At 45.7% G+C, this 21781-nt stretch overlaps 1 protein-coding gene across 6 annotated transcripts in view; it reads left to right on the top strand.

Annotated features, from left to right (window-relative positions):
• The window catches only part of LOC131138681 (transcription factor COE1-like), a 25101-nt gene extending 4600 nt beyond the window's left edge, over positions 1-20501 (top strand). Inside the window, exons 7-16 of one of the 6 annotated variants that reach the window (XM_058087820.2) lie at positions 12513-12594; positions 14189-14330; positions 14687-14820; positions 15084-15210; positions 17612-17700; positions 18604-18669; positions 18766-18928; positions 18994-19173; positions 19256-19456; positions 19563-20501. In XM_058087820.2, the coding sequence (XP_057943803.2) occupies positions 12513-12594; positions 14189-14330; positions 14687-14820; positions 15084-15210; positions 17612-17700; positions 18604-18669; positions 18766-18928; positions 18994-19173; positions 19256-19456; positions 19563-19615 (1237 nt within the window). In that variant the 3' untranslated portion in view covers positions 19616-20501. Of the gene's footprint in view, positions 1-12512; positions 12595-14188; positions 14331-14686; positions 14821-15083; positions 15211-17611; positions 17701-18603; positions 18670-18765; positions 18929-18993; positions 19174-19255 lie in introns of all 6 variants that reach the window. The other 5 variants (XM_058087823.2, XM_058087819.2, XM_058087822.2 and 2 more) reach the window with 5 other exon arrangements.
• Positions 20502-21781: the final 1280 nt, after the last annotated feature.

Genomic DNA, 21781 nt, shown 5'->3' with positions numbered 1-21781 from the left:
ACAGGCGTGTTCTGACCAACTCTTGTCTTCTCTGACCCGCTGAGGTTAAACGGGTCCAGCTACATGGGTGCTCGTTAGCTTAGCGGGCCTCCTCGTTAAACTGGTTAGAGGGTTGAGGGTTCACATGCTGAAGTTAAGTGCGGTCAGTCAACATTATTAGCGTGCGTGTGTGTCACTCAGTACGTTTCCATGCAATTTTTCACACCTCAGCTTGACGTCCCTGTTTATATGCATCATCTCCATAGTGAGATGATAGTGCCCACCCCCAAAAGGATAGATGGCGCTAAAGCTCTTTTCAGCACATATAAACAAAGAATCTGAGCCAGCTTTCCCAGATTCTTCTTTTAGAAGTGACTTGTTTTTTGTAAAGATCCTTGCAGATCGGCTGCACGGTGGTTGAGTGGTTAGCACGCAGTCCTCACAGCTAGTATCGATTCCACCCTTGGCCTCTCTGCGTGGAGTTTGCAGGTTTTCTCCAGGTACTCCGGTTTCCTCCCACATTCCAAAAACATGCTAGGTTAATTCGCGATATATATACGTATATATATATATATATATATATATATATATATATATATATATATATATATATATATATATATATATATATACGTATATATATGCAGAGCTTTGTATATGTGTGTGTATATATACACACACATATACAAATTTTTCCAATTTTCATAGTCGGAGCATTAAAAAACATATATATACATATATATACGTATACATGGCACATATAGTATGGTGGATACAAGGATCTGACCATCTGTAATCTGTAACCCCCCTTTCATAATAACCCCCCCAGTTTGAGAACCACTGGTCTACACAATGATGCCACAACAGGACTCCAAGCCTTTTCACTTCCTGGTTGCCGCATAGTGCTCGTTTACAAGGAAAAGATGCAGGCTGTGCTTTTATAAAATGCACTTCTGCCACCTTGTGGCCGTTTTTTCAGCTTAAAAGTGCAACACACATGCTGTCTTCTAGTGTGGAGTTGCATCATCACCTCTTTGTACCTCGTAAAAGACATATAAATACGTCTTCGGTCGTGATTATGTAAGTTAAAAACTACCAACAGCAGACACCTTCCTGGATGTCACAGCTCTGTTAGGCTGTCTTATTTTGAAAGGTAATTGGCTTGCATCTATGAAATTGATATGGATTTTACCTAGAAACAAAATCTACTTTTTACTCACTCTGTCTTTAAGAATGTGGCCATCATGACTTTCTGCCTCCCATCACCGGTGTGTAGAGTCGTGCACGTCGCATGCTTTCATGACTTTGCGGTTTTCCTGCTGATGTGTTGTGCTGACTCAGCGTGTTTAGTCCGCTTTGACCACAGTCATCGCCGAGTGTCCGTCACCACCACGACCACAGGCTACACTACAAGCTGTGTGTTAATTGTGTGTGTGTGTGTGTGTGTGTAGGTTACACTTGTCACTTCCACATGATTAAGTCCCGCCTTCTCCTTTGCCCTGGCCATCCTTAATTGTGTCAGCGTGATTTATGCAGCTTGAATATGTAACAAGAGCAGCCCGCCGCACAAGCTAACATCGTTTTTCACCACCATTGTGCTGCCATATTTATTATGATGTTAATAATAATAATAATAATAGACTGATTATAAGACTGAGACGATAATGAAGACATCACACATCTGTTCTTCTCTTATTATTAGAATGCTTGTTCCAGGATTGGCTTGACTGAGGATGGCAGTCGCCGCTAATGAGATGGGGGGGGGGGGGGCAGCCTGTGTTTGTCTGTCAGTGTTGGTCTGTTATGTAACACGTGTAACACGTCAGCCAACATGTTAGCACACCGGCTGAACTATCATCGGTGAGAGAGCCGCACGTCATCCATGGTGTGTGTGTGTGTGTGTGTGTGTGTGGCCTGGCAGCTATAAATGAGATTCCCATCTGGGCCCATCAGGAAGTGGATCAGTGCCACTTCCTGTACACAACACAGTGCACTTCCTGCATGCTGCTATATCGCTCACACATTTTTTTTCGCTGTCTGACTTTTCACCTTCAAGTCGCTCATTTGTGTGTTGGGAGACTTGTGCAGACTGTGATTGTGTGCAACACACACACACACACACACACACACACACACACACACACACACACACGGTGTTGGGTTGTTGTTGTTCTTGCCTAATGAGACCAGGAAGTCTTTGACAATTGTCTTTCACTAAAGATAGCCTATCAATATATGTACATGTGACAATAGCAGGAAACACACCATGTGAGACATGCATGTCAGTATACCCACACAAACACACAAACTGCTGGGGTTTATTATTCTGATTATTATTATTATTATGTATGAGTCACTGGAGGTTATTATATTCTATTTTCATACGTGCTCAACTTGTAAAAAATGATTTCTAGCGTTATTTGGTTAACATTTAAAGGGGACATATTACGCTCATTTTTCAACCCTTTGTAATGAGTTGTGGACTCCTATAGAGCAGCTACACACAATAACCCACACAGAAAACTTTTTAGATTTTCCAGAATCTGCACCTATTCCAGCTGTATTTCCTTTGATTTGTGCTTCCTGTCGAAACTGTTTGAATTTATACAAAAAATGTTTCTCTGCCTGCAGGGATCACCATGTGCGCCTATGCCACCAATGCAACCAAGCAAAAATGTTTTATCCGATTATTTGGTTCATCATTTTGACATCTTTAGTGCTAGACCTGTCACAATAATCACCAAACAGGCCGGATGACAAAAGGGTTTACTCTGTGCATCTGTCTCAACATCAGGGCATGTTGGTTCTATAGCAGAATGAACGTAGTGAGTCAACCCTCCTGTCAGTTGTTCAGTCTCTTTTTTTTTCCCAGTGGGTGGAGGCGGAGCCGCTGGCAAGTGTACGCACAGAGTGGTGCAAGTGAGGAGTAAAGGGATTTAAACTTGCACCCATTTTGTCTCAGCATTGTCCAGCAATTTGCTGTGGCAATGAATGTCATTTATTCATGTATTTATGGCACGCCATGGAAAAACGTGAAAACTCTTTGCGTTCTGTTCACAAATAAATTACACACTTGGCGTGTCGTTCGGGTCCAAAAATGGCACAAAGTGACCACACTCCCACACCACTCATTTACAGTACATCTTGTCAAGTACTGTTTACGTCTAGTGCATGACAATAGTATGCCCGGTACGCATTGTTCCTACATGGGTACGCATTGTTGTGATGACTTCCCACACCCGGGAGCGGTCCTGGCATTATCTGGTGCTGCTGTGTCCGACGTGACACCATGCATCAGCAGGCTTTATCTTTGTAGCGTCATTAACTTACATTGCTGTTAAGGAGTGTAGCTTTTATTAGATTAGGGTTTTTTTTCTTGTTTTTGGATTATGATTTTTATTCAAGTAGAGTTCTGCTAAAAGAGACGGAGGTCCCATTTTCATTTTATTCATTCATTCATTTTCTACCGCTTGTCCTCACGACGGTCGCGGGGGGTGCTGGAGCCTATCCCAGCTGTCTTTGGGCGAGAGGCGGGGTACACCCTGGACTGGTGGCCAGCCAATCACAGGGCATTTTCATTTTAATTGTTTTTTTGTTTTTTTTCACTGCACATACAGTAAAGTGTTTTTAGGAAGCGTTTGGTAACATTGGACTGACCTTAAATCAGTTATGTTTTCAAGCCTTTACTGACTGTATTTTTACATGATAAAACTCTCAGGTGGTCGAGTGGTTAGCGCGCAGCTAGGAGACCAGAGTTCAATTCCACCCTCTGCCATCTCTGTGTGGAGTTTACATGTTCTCCCTGTGCATGCGTGGGTTTTCTCCGGGTACTCCGGTTTCCTCCCACATTCCAAAAACATGCTAGGTTAATTAGCCACTCCAAATTGTCCATAGGTATGAATGTGAGTGTGAATGGTTGTTTGTCTATATGTGCCCTGTGATTGGCTGGCCACCAGTCCAGGGTGTACCCCGCCTCTCGCACGAAGACAGCTGGGATAGGCTCCAGCACCCTCGGCGACCCTCGTGAGGATAAGCAGTAGAAAATGAATGAATGAAAACCCCCAGGCACATCACCCAGCATGCCAGCACTTATTCTGTTGTATGAATGGCAGGCGCATATCATGGTTAATTGTGTGCCTACTGCCATCTAGTGGAAGAGCATTCAATTGTTCTATCTGTCACTGTGGGTCACTGGCGTAGGCACATAGATGAACATCAGTTGTAGCACAAAACTCACCTCATTGGGACCAATGAAGTGAAATTGTCACAACTGATGAGCTCCCACTAATGTGCCACATTGGTTAGGAATCAATCAGTGGCGTGGAAGACTTATTTCCTGTTTATAAGCAAGAGGTGCATGTTTCCACAATGCATTGGCACTATTTCATGTTTCCTCCATGTTTATATAGCACACACCTGTCCTATCATGATATCATAGCTGGGTGATGTGCCAGTGAACCGTTCGTGAACACACGCACACGTGCACATTTATGTCTCTGTCATGGATGTGATGGAGGCTGTGAAGCTGCATTTTAATGGATGATTATCTTTGATGTTTTCTATCCAATCACCTGCACGTGCACACACAGGACGATGGCAGCGACCTAACATGAGGTCATGTTGCAGCTCTCGTTCAGTCGCTAAGCTAAGGTCATGTCGCTTCAATGGAAAGGTCACGTGCGCTCTTCATGTAAAGTGTGCACGTCCTGCGTCAGCGCTTTGGCCGCCTTTAATCCGGCCGCCGCCATACGTTAGATGGAAACTCTTCTCAGGGAAGGAGAGATAGGAGCGTGAGTGGCAGCGGCGTGCACAAAGAAGACGCCGAGGAGCATTACCATCACAATGGCTGCTTTAAACACGGGTATGGATACAGGTGAGCAGGGTCCATGGAGGGTCACATGACTCTACTTCCTGGCAGCTCCCCTTGACCTACACACAACTTGGACAGCTGACATGGGCTCCTACATTCACACACACGCATATTAACTTCAACTTTTGTCTTAATTCATTTTCTTTGGTGTCTTTACCACAGACACAATATGAATGAAATACAGTAGATGCCTGCTCTTCACGGGACATCCTTTCCTGGCCTGCCTATGAATGGGGAAAATCTGTGAGTAATTGAGACTGGTGCTGTCAAAAAGGGCAAGATTAATTAACCACAGGTCAATTAATTAATCTTTTTTAATCACACACAAAAAATTGCTGAAGTATTTTCATTTCAGGTATTTTCAGATATATACCATCAAAGTGGCTTTAAAAATCATTTGAAGGGCCGCACATTTGCTACTAATGTTAGCTGTGGCTGCTTTGTGGGGTGCTAAACCTGAGCTTTTTGCAGTAAACAAACTCTTTTACAAAAAATGCATATCACATTAATTGGACAGACAACTCTCACGTGTCTCCGTTTTCACATCCCCCCTACTCACCGCTCCTCACCCTGCCCTACAATGGGAGCCTAGCAGCTGGTGCTCAACAAGACCAGTCACAATGAGAGCCAATCAATGTCCACTTGAGGGGGTGTAAAGTACCAGAAGCCAAACACATAGATCTACGTACAGCCTCGCTGTTTGCCGTCCCATCATGTACCTTACAGTCACGTTTCAGGCGGGGTTGTATCCAAGTTGACGATAGAAGCTAGTGTTTTTGTTGCCAGATGGTGGCGCCCTGATGTCGCATCATTACCTTTTACATGAATGTTGTACTTTGTAGGCTTTACTATAACATTCATTCATTCATTTTCTTTTCCGCTTTTTCCTCACGAGGGTCGCGGGGGGTGCTGGAGCCTATGCCAGCTGTCTTCAGGCGAGAGGCGGGGTACACCCTGGACTGGTCGCACATATAGACAAACCATTCACACTCACATTCATACCAATTTGGAGTGGCCTAATGGCCTAATTCCTAATTTGGAATTAACCTAGCATGTTTTTGGAACTCCACACGGAGATGGCCGATGAACCCTGGTCTCCTAGCTGTGAGGTCTGCGCACTAACCACTAGACCGCCGTGCCGCCCCTTTACTATAACATATTTACTGTCATTTCAGATCGAGGGAAAAGCCAGAACTTTTTTCTCACTCTCACAAACCGGGTTTATAGTACCTTCTGGTCTCATGACATCTCGCGCGCTTAAGAGCTGTCAATTTGCGCTTCATCATGGGGAGCGCTTGGAGAGGTAGGTGTGGTGCAGCTTCAGGTTAAATGCGATTAGATCTAGAGATCTAGCAGCTTTGGCTGGGATCTTGAAGGCGTGGAACATTGTCTTGTTCACGGTCGCCGGCAGGGGGCTGATTTGGGTGGTGCTGGGAGTGACGACCAAAGAGGGACACAGACTGGCGGGGTTGTATGGCGAGGGAATTTGTGGAACTGTTTGGTTCCGACACTGAAGAAAACGACTTTAGTGTTTTTATCAAGGGACGAGGAAGATGAATTGATGTTTTCTGCAATTAAAAATGCATTCTATTTTCAGAGAGAAAAAATGTATTTGTTCATGCAAAAATCTTGAATTTGCAGAGACGGGATATGTCGGGATCCACTGTTCCTTCTACATTTGTCAACCAGTTCCCTTTCAGGCCCAAAATTCCCCTTTAAATGAATTCTCAAACAATTATCCATATCCCTCAAATGTCCACTTGATCCCTGTAATTCACTTCTTCAGCATACAGTACTATTTCTACGCAAATTTCCTTCTCTAGTTCAACATGGTCTGTGTGTGTGTGTGTGTGTGTGTGTGTGAGTGTGTGAGCGCTCTGTGTATTCCCAGTAGGCATGCACAAACATTGATGTTTGATGCCAGTGCGCTACCATGAGTGTAAACATGCTAACAACTTTGATTACCTAATGAGAGGAACAAATAGGAAGCAACACGCTCATGAAACGCCAGCGTGCATCCTCCTGACAAGTGCGCAGCCTAATTAGTGCTCTCCACCGGGAGGCGGAACAGGAAGTAGCGTTCTCTTCTATGTGCCTATTTGTCATCATGCTAACACACACACACACACACACACACACACACGTGTTAGTCCCGCTGAAGGGAAGATGACAAACACAACTCAAAGAGCTTATTAACAAGGCGTGTGTTTGACTACATTCTCGCTGACGCTTGGCACGCGACAGCCGTCAATCAGCACGTGATGCACGCATTTGAAGTTTTTCTTCAACTGCGTACACACACTTGTGATCGTGTTGTAGTACTCCTGTGTTCTTCCCCCGCAAATTGTATAGTCTCCTTAATTAAGTGCGCATGCGAGTTGTGTGCCAGCGTGCAGAGCCATTGATAGTTTGTTAGTTAAACACCATCCAAGGAAGCAGTGGGAAGAGTGGGTGTGGCCAACGAAAATGGTGGGCGGGGATCGAGTTCTTTAAAAGCTGCTGAGCGCAGTTAGCCGAAGAAATCATTAATAATGTCATTAAAGTGTGTGCGTGTGTACTTGACCCACATGAGATGCATCTTCCCTCTCCTCCTCTTAATTGGTGACGTCACGAGACGACAGCTGTCATTAAGCATAAAGCATTCTTTTGATGTATTCCTTGACAACAGTTAGCATATGAAATGCTAATGTATGCATACATCGTTATTTGGGATGTTTACAAGATGCTTGCATGCTTCACTGAGACTTTGTATCGCTGCCATCGTGTGTGTGTGTGTGTGTGTGTGTGTGTGTGTGTGTTTGTATCCTTTCGACTTCATGTACTCCCTCCCCCTCCTTTCACCTCCCCTTTCCCCCCCTCGTCACCCTCCCCAAATCAATGTCTCATCTATAATTCAACACTATGCCTTTAAGACCAACCCCCACCCCTCCACCCCCTCCTTCCCTCCTTGCAGCTGCCTCTGCTCCTCTACAAAATCTTCCTCTGACCCATCACCTCTGACTCCTCCTCTTTATTGATGGGTATCATTGGTGAGGTCACGCGATCACCTGACAGGAAGTGACAGGTTTACTTTCTGTGGCACCTGTTGATCAATGTGTGACATCATTGTGATGCGTTCACGTGCGTGTGCGCGATGGCTGCCGGTGAAGATCCCCCATCATCACCGTCATCGTCATCATCTTGCTCATTAGCATATCTCCAGGGAAACCAACAGTGATTGACAGCGATATGGCGCTCAGCTATCAATTACCTGCACGCGTATCAAGCGTGGTTATGCAAATGAAGTCAGCTCAGCTCGGCCTCTTAAGTCGTCTTCCTTTCTTCTTCCTCCTGCTGCACCGCTACATTTCCGCTAGCACTTTTCCACATCTCAGTCTTCCTCCCCTCCCCCTCCCTTCCCCCGCCTCCTTGCATCGCACAGTGAAGGCACCAGGTGTGTGCATGTGATGCTAGCAGGTCGATATAGCAGACAGGAAGTGCACGTTTCAACAAAGCGGCGTCAGTTAGCAAGAGAGCTAGAATGATGCTACATTTAAAGCGGGGAGGAATGGCGCATGGATGGCTTGTGGGGCGCCTGAAGCAGGAGGAAGGAGGAAGCAGGAGGAAGGAGGAAGCAGTGCCTGGTCCACACCGTTTACTGGGGGTTGACCTGCAGATCTCCACCCCAACTGAGCCTATAGTCTGGCGATGGAAGGACTACTTTAAGGTCCTTCTCAATCCCACTGACGTACCTTTTGATACAGGAAGCGGTCTGAGGTCCATCACCATGACGGAGGTACTGTGGGTTCATCCTGGTCACGGAACACTGGACCAGCTCTACACCCTTTGGAGAGTACATGGGAGCACATTGTGGACTTTCTTTTTTCCCTCGGAGTGTTCTGTGGGGATGCTCTGGGAGTATGGGATAGGTTCATTCTGTCCTCGTACAGCCAGTGCAGGAGCCTGGTATAGTTCATCATTTTCATGGACAGAATTTCTAGGCGCATTGAAGGCGTTGAGGAGGTCCAGCATGGTGGCCTTAGGATCTCGTCTGTGCTAGTTGCAAACGATTTGGTCCGGGTGTCTTCATCAGGATGTGTGACCTGAGATTCAGCACCTCCAAATCTGAGGACATGATCTCAGGTCAGAAAAGGGTGGATGGTACCATCTGGGTTGGGAGCAAGGTCTTTCCCCAGGTGGAAGAGTTGATATTGACGGGCAGGTCCATGCAGTAATGAGGTTGTTGTACCAGACCGTCATCGTGAAGACAGAACTGAGCAGGAAGCCAAAGCTCTCAATTTACCGGTCCATCTACGTATGTTCTCACCCTCACCTATGAGAGATACTAAGAGATGGAGTGAAGTTTTCTGATTTTATTAGTAGTACATGAACGTTCCATATTGGAGCAGTGCAGCATTAGCTCTAGCATGAGGAGACAGTGGAGGAGGGTTTTCAGGAGCTGACTTCTCCTTGTTAGCCGTGAGTCCTGCTAGCCAAAGGCTGGGCTGAACCGTATTCATGACATAACGCAAGACACACTCGCTGTCCTACACGCAATATGTACTGTGTAGGACAGTACATATTGCGTGTAGGTACACCCCTAAACACCAAGACGCTGTTCAAAGAAGTTTGGTCGAGACCCAGTGTAGAACTTGTGCAGCCTGGCAACAGGAACGCCATTTAAAGAAGGTGAAGATGTGCAAGAGAACGTTATTTAGTCACATGACGGCAAAGCCATGGAAGCGAGACATGAAGAAGGAGAAATGTCTTCTGTAAACGTCTCTCCGCACTGCTCCACCTGTCAACAACATTGTCTGTCTCTCTTGCCAGGCAGCAGCGCCGTTATTCTTAGCTCAGCAGCTTACTGAGTCTTTGGGGAATAAAACGGACACATACACACACACGCACACGCACACGCACACGCACACGCACACGCACACACACACACACGCACACTGCTGGAATTCCCCCGGATGTGTCCCTCGCCCTGTTGGCATTGTGACTGTTAACTTAAGAAACAAATTCCCACAATCCTCTCTTCTCATTCTGTCTGTCCTCACACACACACACACACACACACACACACTCACACACACACACACCTCCATGCTGCTTCATGGTCATGGCCAAACTGTCAGTCACTTCCTGCCTGCGTCCTCAGGCCGCTGTATTAAATATTCATGTCAGTTGTGCCGGCAGCTCTTAATTGCCGTCTCAGCGGCTGAATAATGCATGCGGCATGCACGTGACGCTATGGCGCACGGGTCACATGATCGCTGGCCGGCTACAAGCACATCTCGACACCAACATGACAACATAACACACTGGAGAACAACATCAGTGTGTGTGTGTGTGTGTGTGTGTGTGTACGATATGTCTATGTACTGTATACGTGTGTGTGTGTGTGTGTGTGTGTGTGTGTGTACGATATGTCTATGTACCGTATACATGTGTGTGTGTGTGTGTGTGTACGATATGTCTATGTACCGTATACATGCGTGTGTGTGTGTGTGTGTACGATATGTCTATGTACCGTATACATGCGTGTGTGTGTGTGTGTGTATGATATGTCTATGTACCGTATACATGCGTGTGTGTGTGTGTGTGTACGATATGTCTATGTACCGTATACATGCGTGTGTGTGTGTGTACGATATGTCTATGTACCGTATACATGCGTGTGTGTGTGTGTGTGTGTATGATATGTCTATGTACCGTATACATGCGTGTGTGTGTGTGTGTGTGTGTATGATATGTCTATGTACCGTATACATGCGTGTGTGTGTGTGTGTGTGTGTATGATATGTCTATGTACCGTATACATGCGTGTGTGCGTGTGTGTGTGTGTACGATATGTCTATGTACCGTATACATGCGTGTGTGTGTGTGTGTGTACGATATGTCTATGTACCGTATACATGCGTGTGTGCGTGTGTGTGTGTGTGTGTGTGTGTGTGTGTGTGTGTGTGTGTACGATATGTCTATGTACCGTATACATGCGTGTGTGTGTGTGTGTGTACGATATGTCTATGTACCGTATACATGCGTGTGTGTGTGTGTGTGTACGATATGTCTATGTACCGTATACATGCGTGTGTGTGTGTGTGTGTACGATATGTCTATGTACCGTATACATGCGTGTGTGTGTGTGTGTGTGTGTATGATATGTCTATGTACCGTATACATGCGTGTGTGTGTGTATGATATGTCTATGTACCGTATACATGCGTGTGTGTGTGTGTGTGTGTATGATATGTCTATGTACCGTATACATGCGTGTGTGTGTGTGTGTGTGTGTATGATATGTCTATGTACCGTATACATGCGTGTGTGTGTGTGTGTACGATACGTCTATGTACCGTATACATGCGTGTGTGCGTGTGTGTGTGTGTATGATATGTCTATGTAGCGTATACATGCGTGTGTGTGTGTGTGTGTACGATATGTCTATGTACCGTATACATGCGTGTGTGTGTGTGTGTGTATGATATGTCTATGTACCGTATACATGCGTGTGTGTGTGTGTGTGTATGATATGTCTATGTACCGTATACATGCGTGTGTGTGTGTGTGTGTATGATATGTCTATGTAGCGTATACATGCGTGTGTGTGAGAGCGAGAGCGAGAGCAAAGAGCAAAGGTCAACAACCATGTTATCAGTCGAACATGATCAAGCCTCTGGGGAGGGGGTTAAAGGGAGGGTGAAATGGTCATGGTGGCCCCCTCCCCCCAAGTCATTTTATAATTGCCCACTTTAATTGGAAGCCTTTAACGACCACACACACGTGCGTGTGGGGGGGGGCGGGAGTGGTGGCTTCAGGGCCTTTGTGTGGGGGACTTGATTAGGCCAGATGGGGTCAATTGGTGGGTGGGCGGGGCTGTGTAATGAAGAAGACTGTCAGCCAATGGGAGTTGATTACATTCATTGATTGGTATGCTAATAAAGTAGTTCCATATGCTATATATGAGTGTGACACATTATTAATATTCATTATACTCATGTTTGTTGATCATGGATCTGGATATTATTTTGTAATGACGGCTCTTTCATTTCACTAATTCTACTTTTTAAACACACCATTTGTGTGTGTGTGTGTGTGTGTGTGTGTGTGTGTGTGTGTGTGTGTGTGTGTGTGTGTGAGAGAGAGAGGTCAAACAAGTCGGCGGTGTTAACGCTAAGATACTGGAGGTTGTGAAGAGGACTAGACAGTGGAAGGTCGCAGGGGGTCACTGTGGCTGTCCTCCGCTGTGATAGGCTGTCACCCAGGGGTGAGAGGTCAACACAATTACTCATGCAGAATCTCAGCGCCTGTGTTCTAACGAAGCCTGAGCTCGTTAAGGCTGAGTTTTACACCCCGGACCTGCCACTGCTCTGTGCTGCACCGCCACACACACACACACACACACACACAACTATACGCACACACACCTCAGCTTTGTTCTCCTGCTGCACTACAAGTCCTGTCATGTGAGCTGAGCCTCCAGGGAATGGAGGTGATGCAAAGTGAAGATTAAAAAAAAGTTCTAATGATGTAAAGTGGTTCATTCCCCACAAACACAGAAGCTGGTAGAAGTTCCCAGCATGCAGCAGAGCCGTCCGTACGGTGATGTGCATGAGCACCATGGACGTGCTATTGATGATGCCCTTGTCGTGACCTTGATTCTTCTTTTCCGTCTTCTCAGGTTTTTCCTCAAGTTCTTCCTCAAGTGCAACCAGAACTGCCTGAAGAATGCTGGGAACCCACGAGACATGAGGAGGTTTCAGGTGAAGCCCGTTCTCTCTCTCGCTCTGTATTTGTGTGTGTGTGTGCGTGTGCATGTGTGTGTGTGTGTGGACCCTTTAGAAGCACAATAACCTCTTGAGAAGAAGTAAAGGGGAGGAGTCAACACTCTTTATTACTTCCTTTATATTTGGTGCTGTGACACCATCAGGAAGAAAGCGTGTGTTTAATTGTGCAGCTCTATTGTAGTGGAACCAAAGAAGACAGCTCTGTTTCTCTGGGAGGTAATTAACTGCCGGACCCTTCAACATTGGAGAAGATGTGGGCACACACACATACACACACACGCACACACCAAGCTAAACTGAGTGTGTGTGTGCGTGATGTAACAGTGATAAGAGGGCCCATTTAAAGAAGTTTTCACACTTGCATGCTTTCACTTCCCCCAAGTATCCACCCTTTCCCATATAGCACGGGAACACTGAAACAATATTGATTATTGTTGGTTGCATCTGTTTTGCATGATTTCAATGCAAAACAGATGTTGAATCAATGTTGCCAAACTGATGAAACCTGACAAGCAGTGACATTGAAACAGCATTGATGCATAGATGAGATGAAAGATAATTAGGCGGGGTACACCCTGGACTGGTGGCCAGCCAATCACAGGGCACATATAGACAAACAACCATTCACACTCACATTCATACCTATGGACAATTTGGAGTGGCTAATTAACCTAGCATGTTTTTGGAATGTGGGAGGAAACCGGAGTACCCGGAGAAAACCCACGCATGCACGGGGAGAACATGCAAACTCCACACAGAGATGGCCGAGGTCTAGCCTACATTATTAGAGCCCTGTAGGGGCCCTTAGTCATTGTTTACAACACATTACACAATTCCTATGCTGCAGGGATTCCTTGGTAGTGAGCTAGCAACCGAGCCAGCGACATATTGTTGCCTCCAACATATTGGAGACAAAGTCAAAAACTTACCACTTCCACACGGAATAGGAGGATACATTTTTTTTCATCACTCCATACAGTTTTACGGTTGTCCCGGCCTGGAAGCCTAATGGGTAAGCTAACAGGTATACACTCATATGTAAGAAAATTGCCAGTCAAGTAATTCGTCGTAGCTTGGATTAGCCTGGCGCATGTCATGTGACTGATCTGATGTGCGATGTAGGTTAGAAAATTTCTATGCCTTCACCACCTTCATTTGCTCGAGCTGACGTGTGCCAGACCGGCCTGGAAGGTTTATGGAAGGTTTATGCATGGCCGTCAATGAAACCAAATAAAACATTTGATTTCTCTTATAACAGTGTGTGCCTTTTATGTATACTAGATAAATATATAGATAGCCTATATCTTTTAAATGAGCCCTTCTGTTTTGATTCATTGAAAACACAGATTTTATGAGCAAAACAATTGAAATTGTGTCGATCTATGGTTACGTAATCAACGTTGTTTCAATGTTAGCTGTGGGTGCCAACTGATGCTAAACGATTTAATGAGCTAACGTTGAAATTTCAATATAGATTCCACGTTGTTTGAATGGCACTATGCTACTTGGGTTGTTTTGTCTCATCCCCTAACCCCCTCCTCTCCTCACCCCTCACTCCCCTCCCCCCCAGGTGGTGGTGTCCACTACCGTGAGCGTGGAGGGACATGTCCTGTCCGTGTCTGACAACATGTTTGTCCACAACAACTCCAAACATGGTCGACGGGCCCGAAGGCTCGATGCTGCTGAAGGAACGCCCTCGTACCTCGACCACGGTAATGTGTGTGTGTGTGTGTGTGTGTGTGTGTGTGTGTTTGTGAGCATCATGGCCAGCAGATGGTTGATGGTTTAATCCTATCAGATGATTCCTGCCATCCATCTGGCTAATCCCTCCGCTACAACACTCTAACACACACACAAAACATCCGTGTGTGTGCTCTGCTAAATTTAATATTTTATTTGATACACAACAACGTCATAAAATATGTGGGTTGAATTACTTAGAATAACAAAATGATGTTTCAGCATACATGAAATACACAAATACACAAATACACAGTCCTCTAACACTGTGTGTGTGTGTGTGTGTGTGTGTGTGTGTGTGTGTGTGTGTGTGCGTGCGTGCGGTCAGGAGCAGCGCCGTGCATCAAAGCCATCAGTCCCAGTGAAGGCTGGACCACAGGGGGCGCTACTGTCATCATCATAGGAGACAACTTCTTTGACGGCCTACAGGTCATCTTTGGAACCATGCTGGTGTGGAGCGAGGTAGGCTCCCTCTTCATCCTCATTCTCTTCTTCCACACCACCCCCACTGTGCTTTCTTCCAGTGTGTGTGTGTGTGTGTGTGTGTGTGTGTGTGTGTGTGTGTGTGAGACTGCTCTCCAATAACAACACGGAGCTGTGTGAGCATGTGTAAAGAATGTCGGTGCTGAGTGTTTTATGGAAGACTTCACGTATCCAACTAGAAAGCTGAATCTGGGACGTGTGTTCTGATTGGTTGGCTGCTCCTTCTTTTCTTACCTCTCTAGTTGATCACGCCGCACGCTATCCGTGTTCAGACGCCACCAAGACACATTCCTGGTGTGGTGGAAGTCACTTTGTCCTACAAGTCCAAACAGTTCTGTAAAGGCACACCAGGAAGGTTCATATACACAGGTGGGGGCCAAACACACACACACACACACACACACACACACATTATGTAGCTGATGACCACAGATTAGTCGTCACTAACGAGCCACACATTGTTACCATAACTACAGGCTCAATAATGCAACTGCAATTTAACAGTCTGCTTGTTAAGGAGATCCACATTGAAGCAATTAGTCAAATTATACACAAAACACACCCTGTTTACCACCACACACACACACACACACACACACACTCCAGGTTGAGACGGCGTGTGAGGGAACGCTTCAATTCCACACAGGAAGTGTTGTGAGACGGACAAAGGACTGTTTCTCAAATCCAATACTTCTGTCAGTACACTTTGTCTGCTGTGTACTTATTTTCTGAGTGCACCAGCTTAGTGCTGTCCCAAAGCACACTCCCTCCATGTTCTCGAGGCAAGATGGCGACTATCAAGGGTGGTACTCACCATTTTGACCGATATAAGTGCTACATCTGGTACTTCTCAGTGTGAACGCAATGCACTCAAAAAACTTTATTTGTAAGTACAGAAGTGTGACCATTGAGACATTGGAACTGCACTTTTGGGGAATTTTGACCATCATTCACAATATTGATGTGAAACATGAACGGTTAGTATGAGCTAGCTAACAATGCAAGGCATGGGAGGTACCTCATTCATTCAATAATTTACCGCTTATCCTCACGAGGGTCGTGGGCATGCTGGAGCCTATCCCAGCTGACTTCAGGGAGAGGCGGGGTACCTGTACTGGTCGCCAGCCAATCACAGGGCACATATAGACAAACAACCATTCACACTCACATTCATACCTATGGACAATTTGGAGTGGCCAATTAACCTAGCATGTTTTTGGGATGTGGGAGGAAACCGGAGTACCCGGACAAAATCCACGCATGCACGGGGAGAACATGCAAACTCCACACTGAGATGGCCGAGGGTGGAATTGAGCCCAGTCTCCTAGCTGTGAGGTCTGCGTGCTAACCACTAGACCGCCGTGCCGCCCTGGGAGGTACCTATTTAAAAAAAAAAAAAAAAAAGCCTTGGGGAAAAAAACAACAGTGATCCATTTACAAAAGTGAGTATATTAAAGACTAAAGAGTATATTAACCAAGCTAATTGCTATTGTTATTGTAGCAGCTAACACGAAAATCCTGGCTAGTCGCTACACTAACGGGACAGACACACTGCCGGCTTTCAGTTTTGCTACACATTCAACAACATGCTCATTTGCTGTTAGCATTTTTTTAGCTGAGGACTGGAGCACAGTCTTGTGCTGGAAGACACGGCAACCCCAATGAGAGTGGAACGGGGTAAAAGTGTCATCGTTGTTTCTGTGTTGCTGTTGTTGACATAAGTAGCATGAGCTATATCGGCTATGGGAAATCAATGCGCCTCGGCACGAAGTTTCGAAGTTAAACGAAGTTAAATCCTCAAAATACGGCAAGAAGTATGACTTGTTTTTACTGCATGATCACAGTAGCATGGAAATCAAACGATACAACACTATTAGACGTTCTTTTAGAGTGATTCATAATCAAAATAGGTGCCTATGACATGCCACGTTATCTGGCTCATACTAAGCCCTTTTCTCTCATTAGAACACAGTAAACAGTAAAAAAGGGAAAAAAATATGTGCTCCCATTTCATAGAACCGTTGTGGATGATGAGCAAGTTTTCCTTTATAAGGTCAGGAGGGGGTGATGTCATCATCACATCAGCCATGAAGCTTAAATATGCACATACAGTAATCCCATTTTTATCATGGTTAATTGTTTCCAGAACCCAAAGTGATGACTGTATTTCTGCAAAGTACAATTCCTTTATAAATGGGCTATTTTGTCCATTTATAGCATAGAAAACCTGCTTACAAACGTCTAAATTCATTTTTTAACATTAGAGCCCTCGAGAAATGAAATAACACCCCTATAGTCACCTTTACACTTGTATTACACAATTTTGTTAGACATCATAACAGAAAATAAGACATATTCGACATATTTAAGACATAAGAGACCTTTTTAAATTTAATTTTTACAGTATTTTTGTTGTCTTGACAGCGTACTTCCTGTGGTGGCTCTTGTCTCATCAATGCAACATTACTGACACCTAGCGACTAGTGTAGAACACTACATATCAGCTTTCAGCATATCATGGTAAAAGTCAGTTACCATGGCCGCAAGTGGAAAGTACCAAACATCACATCCGCCAGCCAAGACCCCATCTAGCTCCACCTCTTTCTTGGCCGCACCCCCACCTGGCCACACCTTCACATGTGGACACAGTGTGATGAGATGTTTGATTCCTGTTATGATGCCGCTGCGGATCATTTGTTGTCCTCCAATCAGGAATGAATATAAATGATCAAATGTTTAAAGGTTGGAAATGTTTGTTTCTCTTATCAAGCTCTCAATGAGCCAACCATCGACTACGGCTTCCAAAGACTCCAGAAGGTCATTCCTCGTCACCCTGGTGACCCTGACAGGCTGCCAAAGGTACACACACACACACACACACACACACACAAAGGGTGTTAGTGTTTGGCACAAACAGATGATTGCTGAATTGCTCAGTGAACATTTAGGGAGGTTGTACTCTGTGATATCACTCCAGCATCTGCGTGTGTGTGTGTGTGTGTGTGTGTGTGTGTGTGTGTGCGAGCACTGACACATACACACATCCGATGTCGCCCTGTGACTCATTGTGATGATGTCATGTTGAAATAATGAGGTCATCAACGTGTGTCACCATGGCGATGCCACAAAGTCTCATGTAGGCGTGTGCACGTCCGTATTGATCTATGCGCACGTGTCGAAAATGAGATCACGGTGAGGTGTGACCCGGCATGGATGACATTCCTAACGGATGTTATGAGGTTTTGGGTCCACACATGCACACACAGAGTCCTGGCTATCATGCTCACACCGTAAATGGCTGGACATGAGAAGATGAATAATAAAGGTGTTGGTCAGATGTCAGTTTTGATGAACAACAGAGACCTCCATGAAATTAGAATGTTGAAGGACACAAACATGAGCTGGCGATGAAGAAGACGTGGCGGACCATAGCGGTCCAAATGAGCGCCTGATCGATCTTTACACGATCGTAGGGATCATCTTTCCTTCCCGTTTATCAGCCAGCCTCTTCCCAGAAGCACTCCCTCATTCTGGATCATGTTTCCGTGTGATGGACACTTAAGACCAGACATGGAAAAAACAATGGAAACACCAACATGGACATGGATGAAGAAGCTCTTTCATTGTGAACATGCTGGAACGTTCTACCTCCATCGGGACCTGCAGAATGTCTGGAATCTCCTACTTTCTATTCGTACTTCCTGTTCCTGCGTTGACTTCCTTTTCCTGCCGCCTGTGATTTGCTGTTCCTGCTCCCTGCAGGAGGTGATCCTCAAGCGTGCAGCTGACCTGGTGGAGGCACTGTACGCCCTCCCCCACAGTAATCAGGTGAGGAGAGGACACAGGAAGTCAGGTGTGACACATGATGCGTTTGCTGATGTCATGTGACCGCTCTCCACCCCCCCCCTCCCCCCCAACATGTAGGAGATGATCCTGAAGCGAGCGGCCGACATTGCGGAAGCTCTCTACAGCGTTCCACGAGGCCACACCCAGCTGGCTGGCTCCGCCCACGCAGGAATGATGGGCATCAACTCATTCACGGGGCAGCTATCCGTAAACGTGTCTGAAGCCGCGCAGACCAATCAGAGTGAGTGTCTTATCAAAAAATAACGTGGTGTCAATCCGACATGTCTGACGGGACTTTTCCCCCAGCAGGCTTTGTGCGCAGCAGCAACAGCGTGTCTCCGCATAGCTACGCGTCTAGCTCCACGCTGCAGCAAAGCGGCTACACGCCAGCGTCGGGCGCCATCAACGGCTACGTCAACAACATGACCAACCTGGGGGGCTCGCCCACCTTCCTCAACGGCTCCGCCGCCAACTCGCCTTACGGTAGTGAGTGTGCACGCTCACATGGGACGCACCTTTGAATGACAAGGGAGCTAAACCCCGCCTTCCTGCATTTGTCCTCCTCCAGTCGTCCCGTCCAGTCCCGGCATGGCGTCATCCACCTCTCTGCCGTCCAACTGCTCATCCTCCTCCGGCGTCTTCTCCTTCTCTCCCGCCAACATGGTGTCTGTCGCCGCCAAGCAGAAGTCTGCCTTCGCCCCCGTGGTCAGACCCACGTCCTCGCCGCCGCCGCCACCTTGTACGGCCGCCAACGGGAGCACGCTCCAAGGTGACCTCTGCCTTCTTCAGTGCAGTGACGTCACTTCACCACTAGCTCACGCTTCCTAATGCTGTGATTATCTTGACCTTTGAACCTGCCGTGGCCTCCTGAGCAGATCCAAACTTTGTGGACTCCAACAAGTTCTCCACAGGCCTGGTCTTCACCTGATGTATGTCCCGCCCTCCCCTTCTCATGTGTCAATCATCAAGCTGCCATGTGTGGGTGTGTCAATCCCAAGGAACCAACCATCTCAGGTGTCTGCGAGCTCTGCCTCCATGGAAGTTGACAGTAGACAGGAAGTTGTATTTATTTAGGAGGGATCGTCTTCCTCTGTGATTTCTTGTCTTTGGCATTTTCACATCAATGCACATCCTCCGTCGTTTCAGTTCAAGAAGCCAAGGAAGCTAACCGACGGCTGCCAAATCCATCCCATAATGCCTTAGTACTCCCATCATGCATTTGGACTCTCGGCTGAGCTTTTTGGCATCCTCCATGGAGGCTGGCGGTCATGTGATGCCGAGAAAGAAGTTGGCCAATGACCACCTCGTGGCGTGTGACCCCCGTCATACCAGAGATTATTTGCTTTGAAATTCTTAACTCCCTAAATTGTTTGATCTAAGCAGCCAATAGGGGCTCACTTCCTGGTTGAAGCAGCCAGTGAGGTGCGAGCAGAGTCTTAATGAAAAGCGAAGCCTTAAAGGAGCGACGTTAACGTCTACCATTTATTTTGATTTCATCAACTTTTGGTGCCTCGGCGCTGCTCGTGCATGTTAGCGGCGGCGTGCACGTGGAATGTATCAGTGATGTCACCAGCGCGCACGTGGTGGGTGAACCCTGGTGACCTTTGCGTGGTGGTGGTTCCATCTCTTCCGAGTGTTCTTCCTCTGCGCTGGATGAATACGTCCCCATGTTTGTCTTCTTCAAGATGCCTATTTATTTTATGTCACATTTCTTTGGGTGTGTGCCGGTCATGTGACCAACTCCAGTCTGATGATGAAGAAACTTTTGTATTCTTTTTAACTTTTGGATATTTAAATAAACTTGGCTGTCATCATCTCTTGTTTCTTGACATACTTGAATACAAGAATGCTTCAACTATATCTTTATTTCTCTTATACTTCCATGCAGATCAATAATCAAAGAAATATTAGCTCACCTTTGCAAACAATCTCATCATATTTAGTATGCGGTTTTAAGAGGTCAAAGTGTCGCACAAAGCAGACGACAAAAGTGACGTTTTATACTAACCTGTGTGTGTGTGTGTGTGTGTGTGTGTGTGTGTGGTACTGAAGACATCCATTAGCTAATGGATCATTCTTTTATCCCTCCCATCCTCCATCACCGCGTCACGACATCATTGCTGCACTTAACCCCCCCACACACACATGTTCCTTGTTCACACAGTGGTAAAGATTCTTAGAGAACATCTTCACATGCAACAAAATGAACATGTCATCCTCCGGATGTTAGTTCAAACCAATGCTGAATCCCATCAAGCGGAATGACACATTCACTAGATTTATAGAACACTTCCAATAGCATTAATTGTCATTCTATTTTAAAGTTTGTACACTACACTACTTTATATTTATATCAGAGTGAGACCTCCTTCAGGTCAAACAAGTTTAGTGCTCTCCTTGACAAATATAAGGACGGAATAGTAATGATAATTTCATATAAATATTAGTCTGATGAATGCTGAATTATTCGACATGGGTATTGGATTTTTCCCTATCATGAAAAAAAATGAGCACATGTTCGTTCCACCACATTTGATATGTCATGTTACTCATATCGGTATCGATATAGGAAATTGAGAGTTGGACAATATTGGTTTTCAGCAAAAAAAAAAACAAAACAATATCAGACATTGATTAAAGTATTTGATGGTGATCAATCACATTTTGCTGCAGTTAACTCAGCATTAATAGCTGATATGTTTTTTATTCTTTATAAAGGGGGATATTCCTTTGTGTTAAACAATCGGATGTGCAACTACTCCAATTTTAGCTGGATGAGATTTTTTTTAGAGATGTAAAAATGCAAAAACCACAGCTTAGTCGTTCTTATGGTCCCAAGGTAGCACGGTATATGACAATAAAAACAATACCTGCACTGCTCCGGTCTCTGGCAGGCCATCTAATCCGTGATAAGTCACACGGGGACAGTAGATCCAAATAACTTTGGTCTTGCTACAAGAGCCATCTGCCTGGGCTTTGAAGCTAACTTTACTAATCTAAATACTCTTTTCGTTCTCCTTTTCCCATCAATATTTGTTCCAGCTTGTGGCTGCAGAGTTACCGTGCTTCAATCAAACTACGGTGTGAGCTGAGG

The sequence above is a fragment of the Doryrhamphus excisus genome, linkage group LG21 (assembly GCF_037039965.1).
Source record: "Doryrhamphus excisus strain RoL-2023G ecotype Guam linkage group LG21, RoL_Dexc_Guam_v1.1, whole genome shotgun sequence".
Lineage (NCBI taxonomy): Eukaryota > Metazoa > Chordata > Actinopteri > Syngnathiformes > Syngnathidae > Doryrhamphus > Doryrhamphus excisus.
This window is presented reverse-complemented; position numbering and strand designations above follow the sequence as displayed.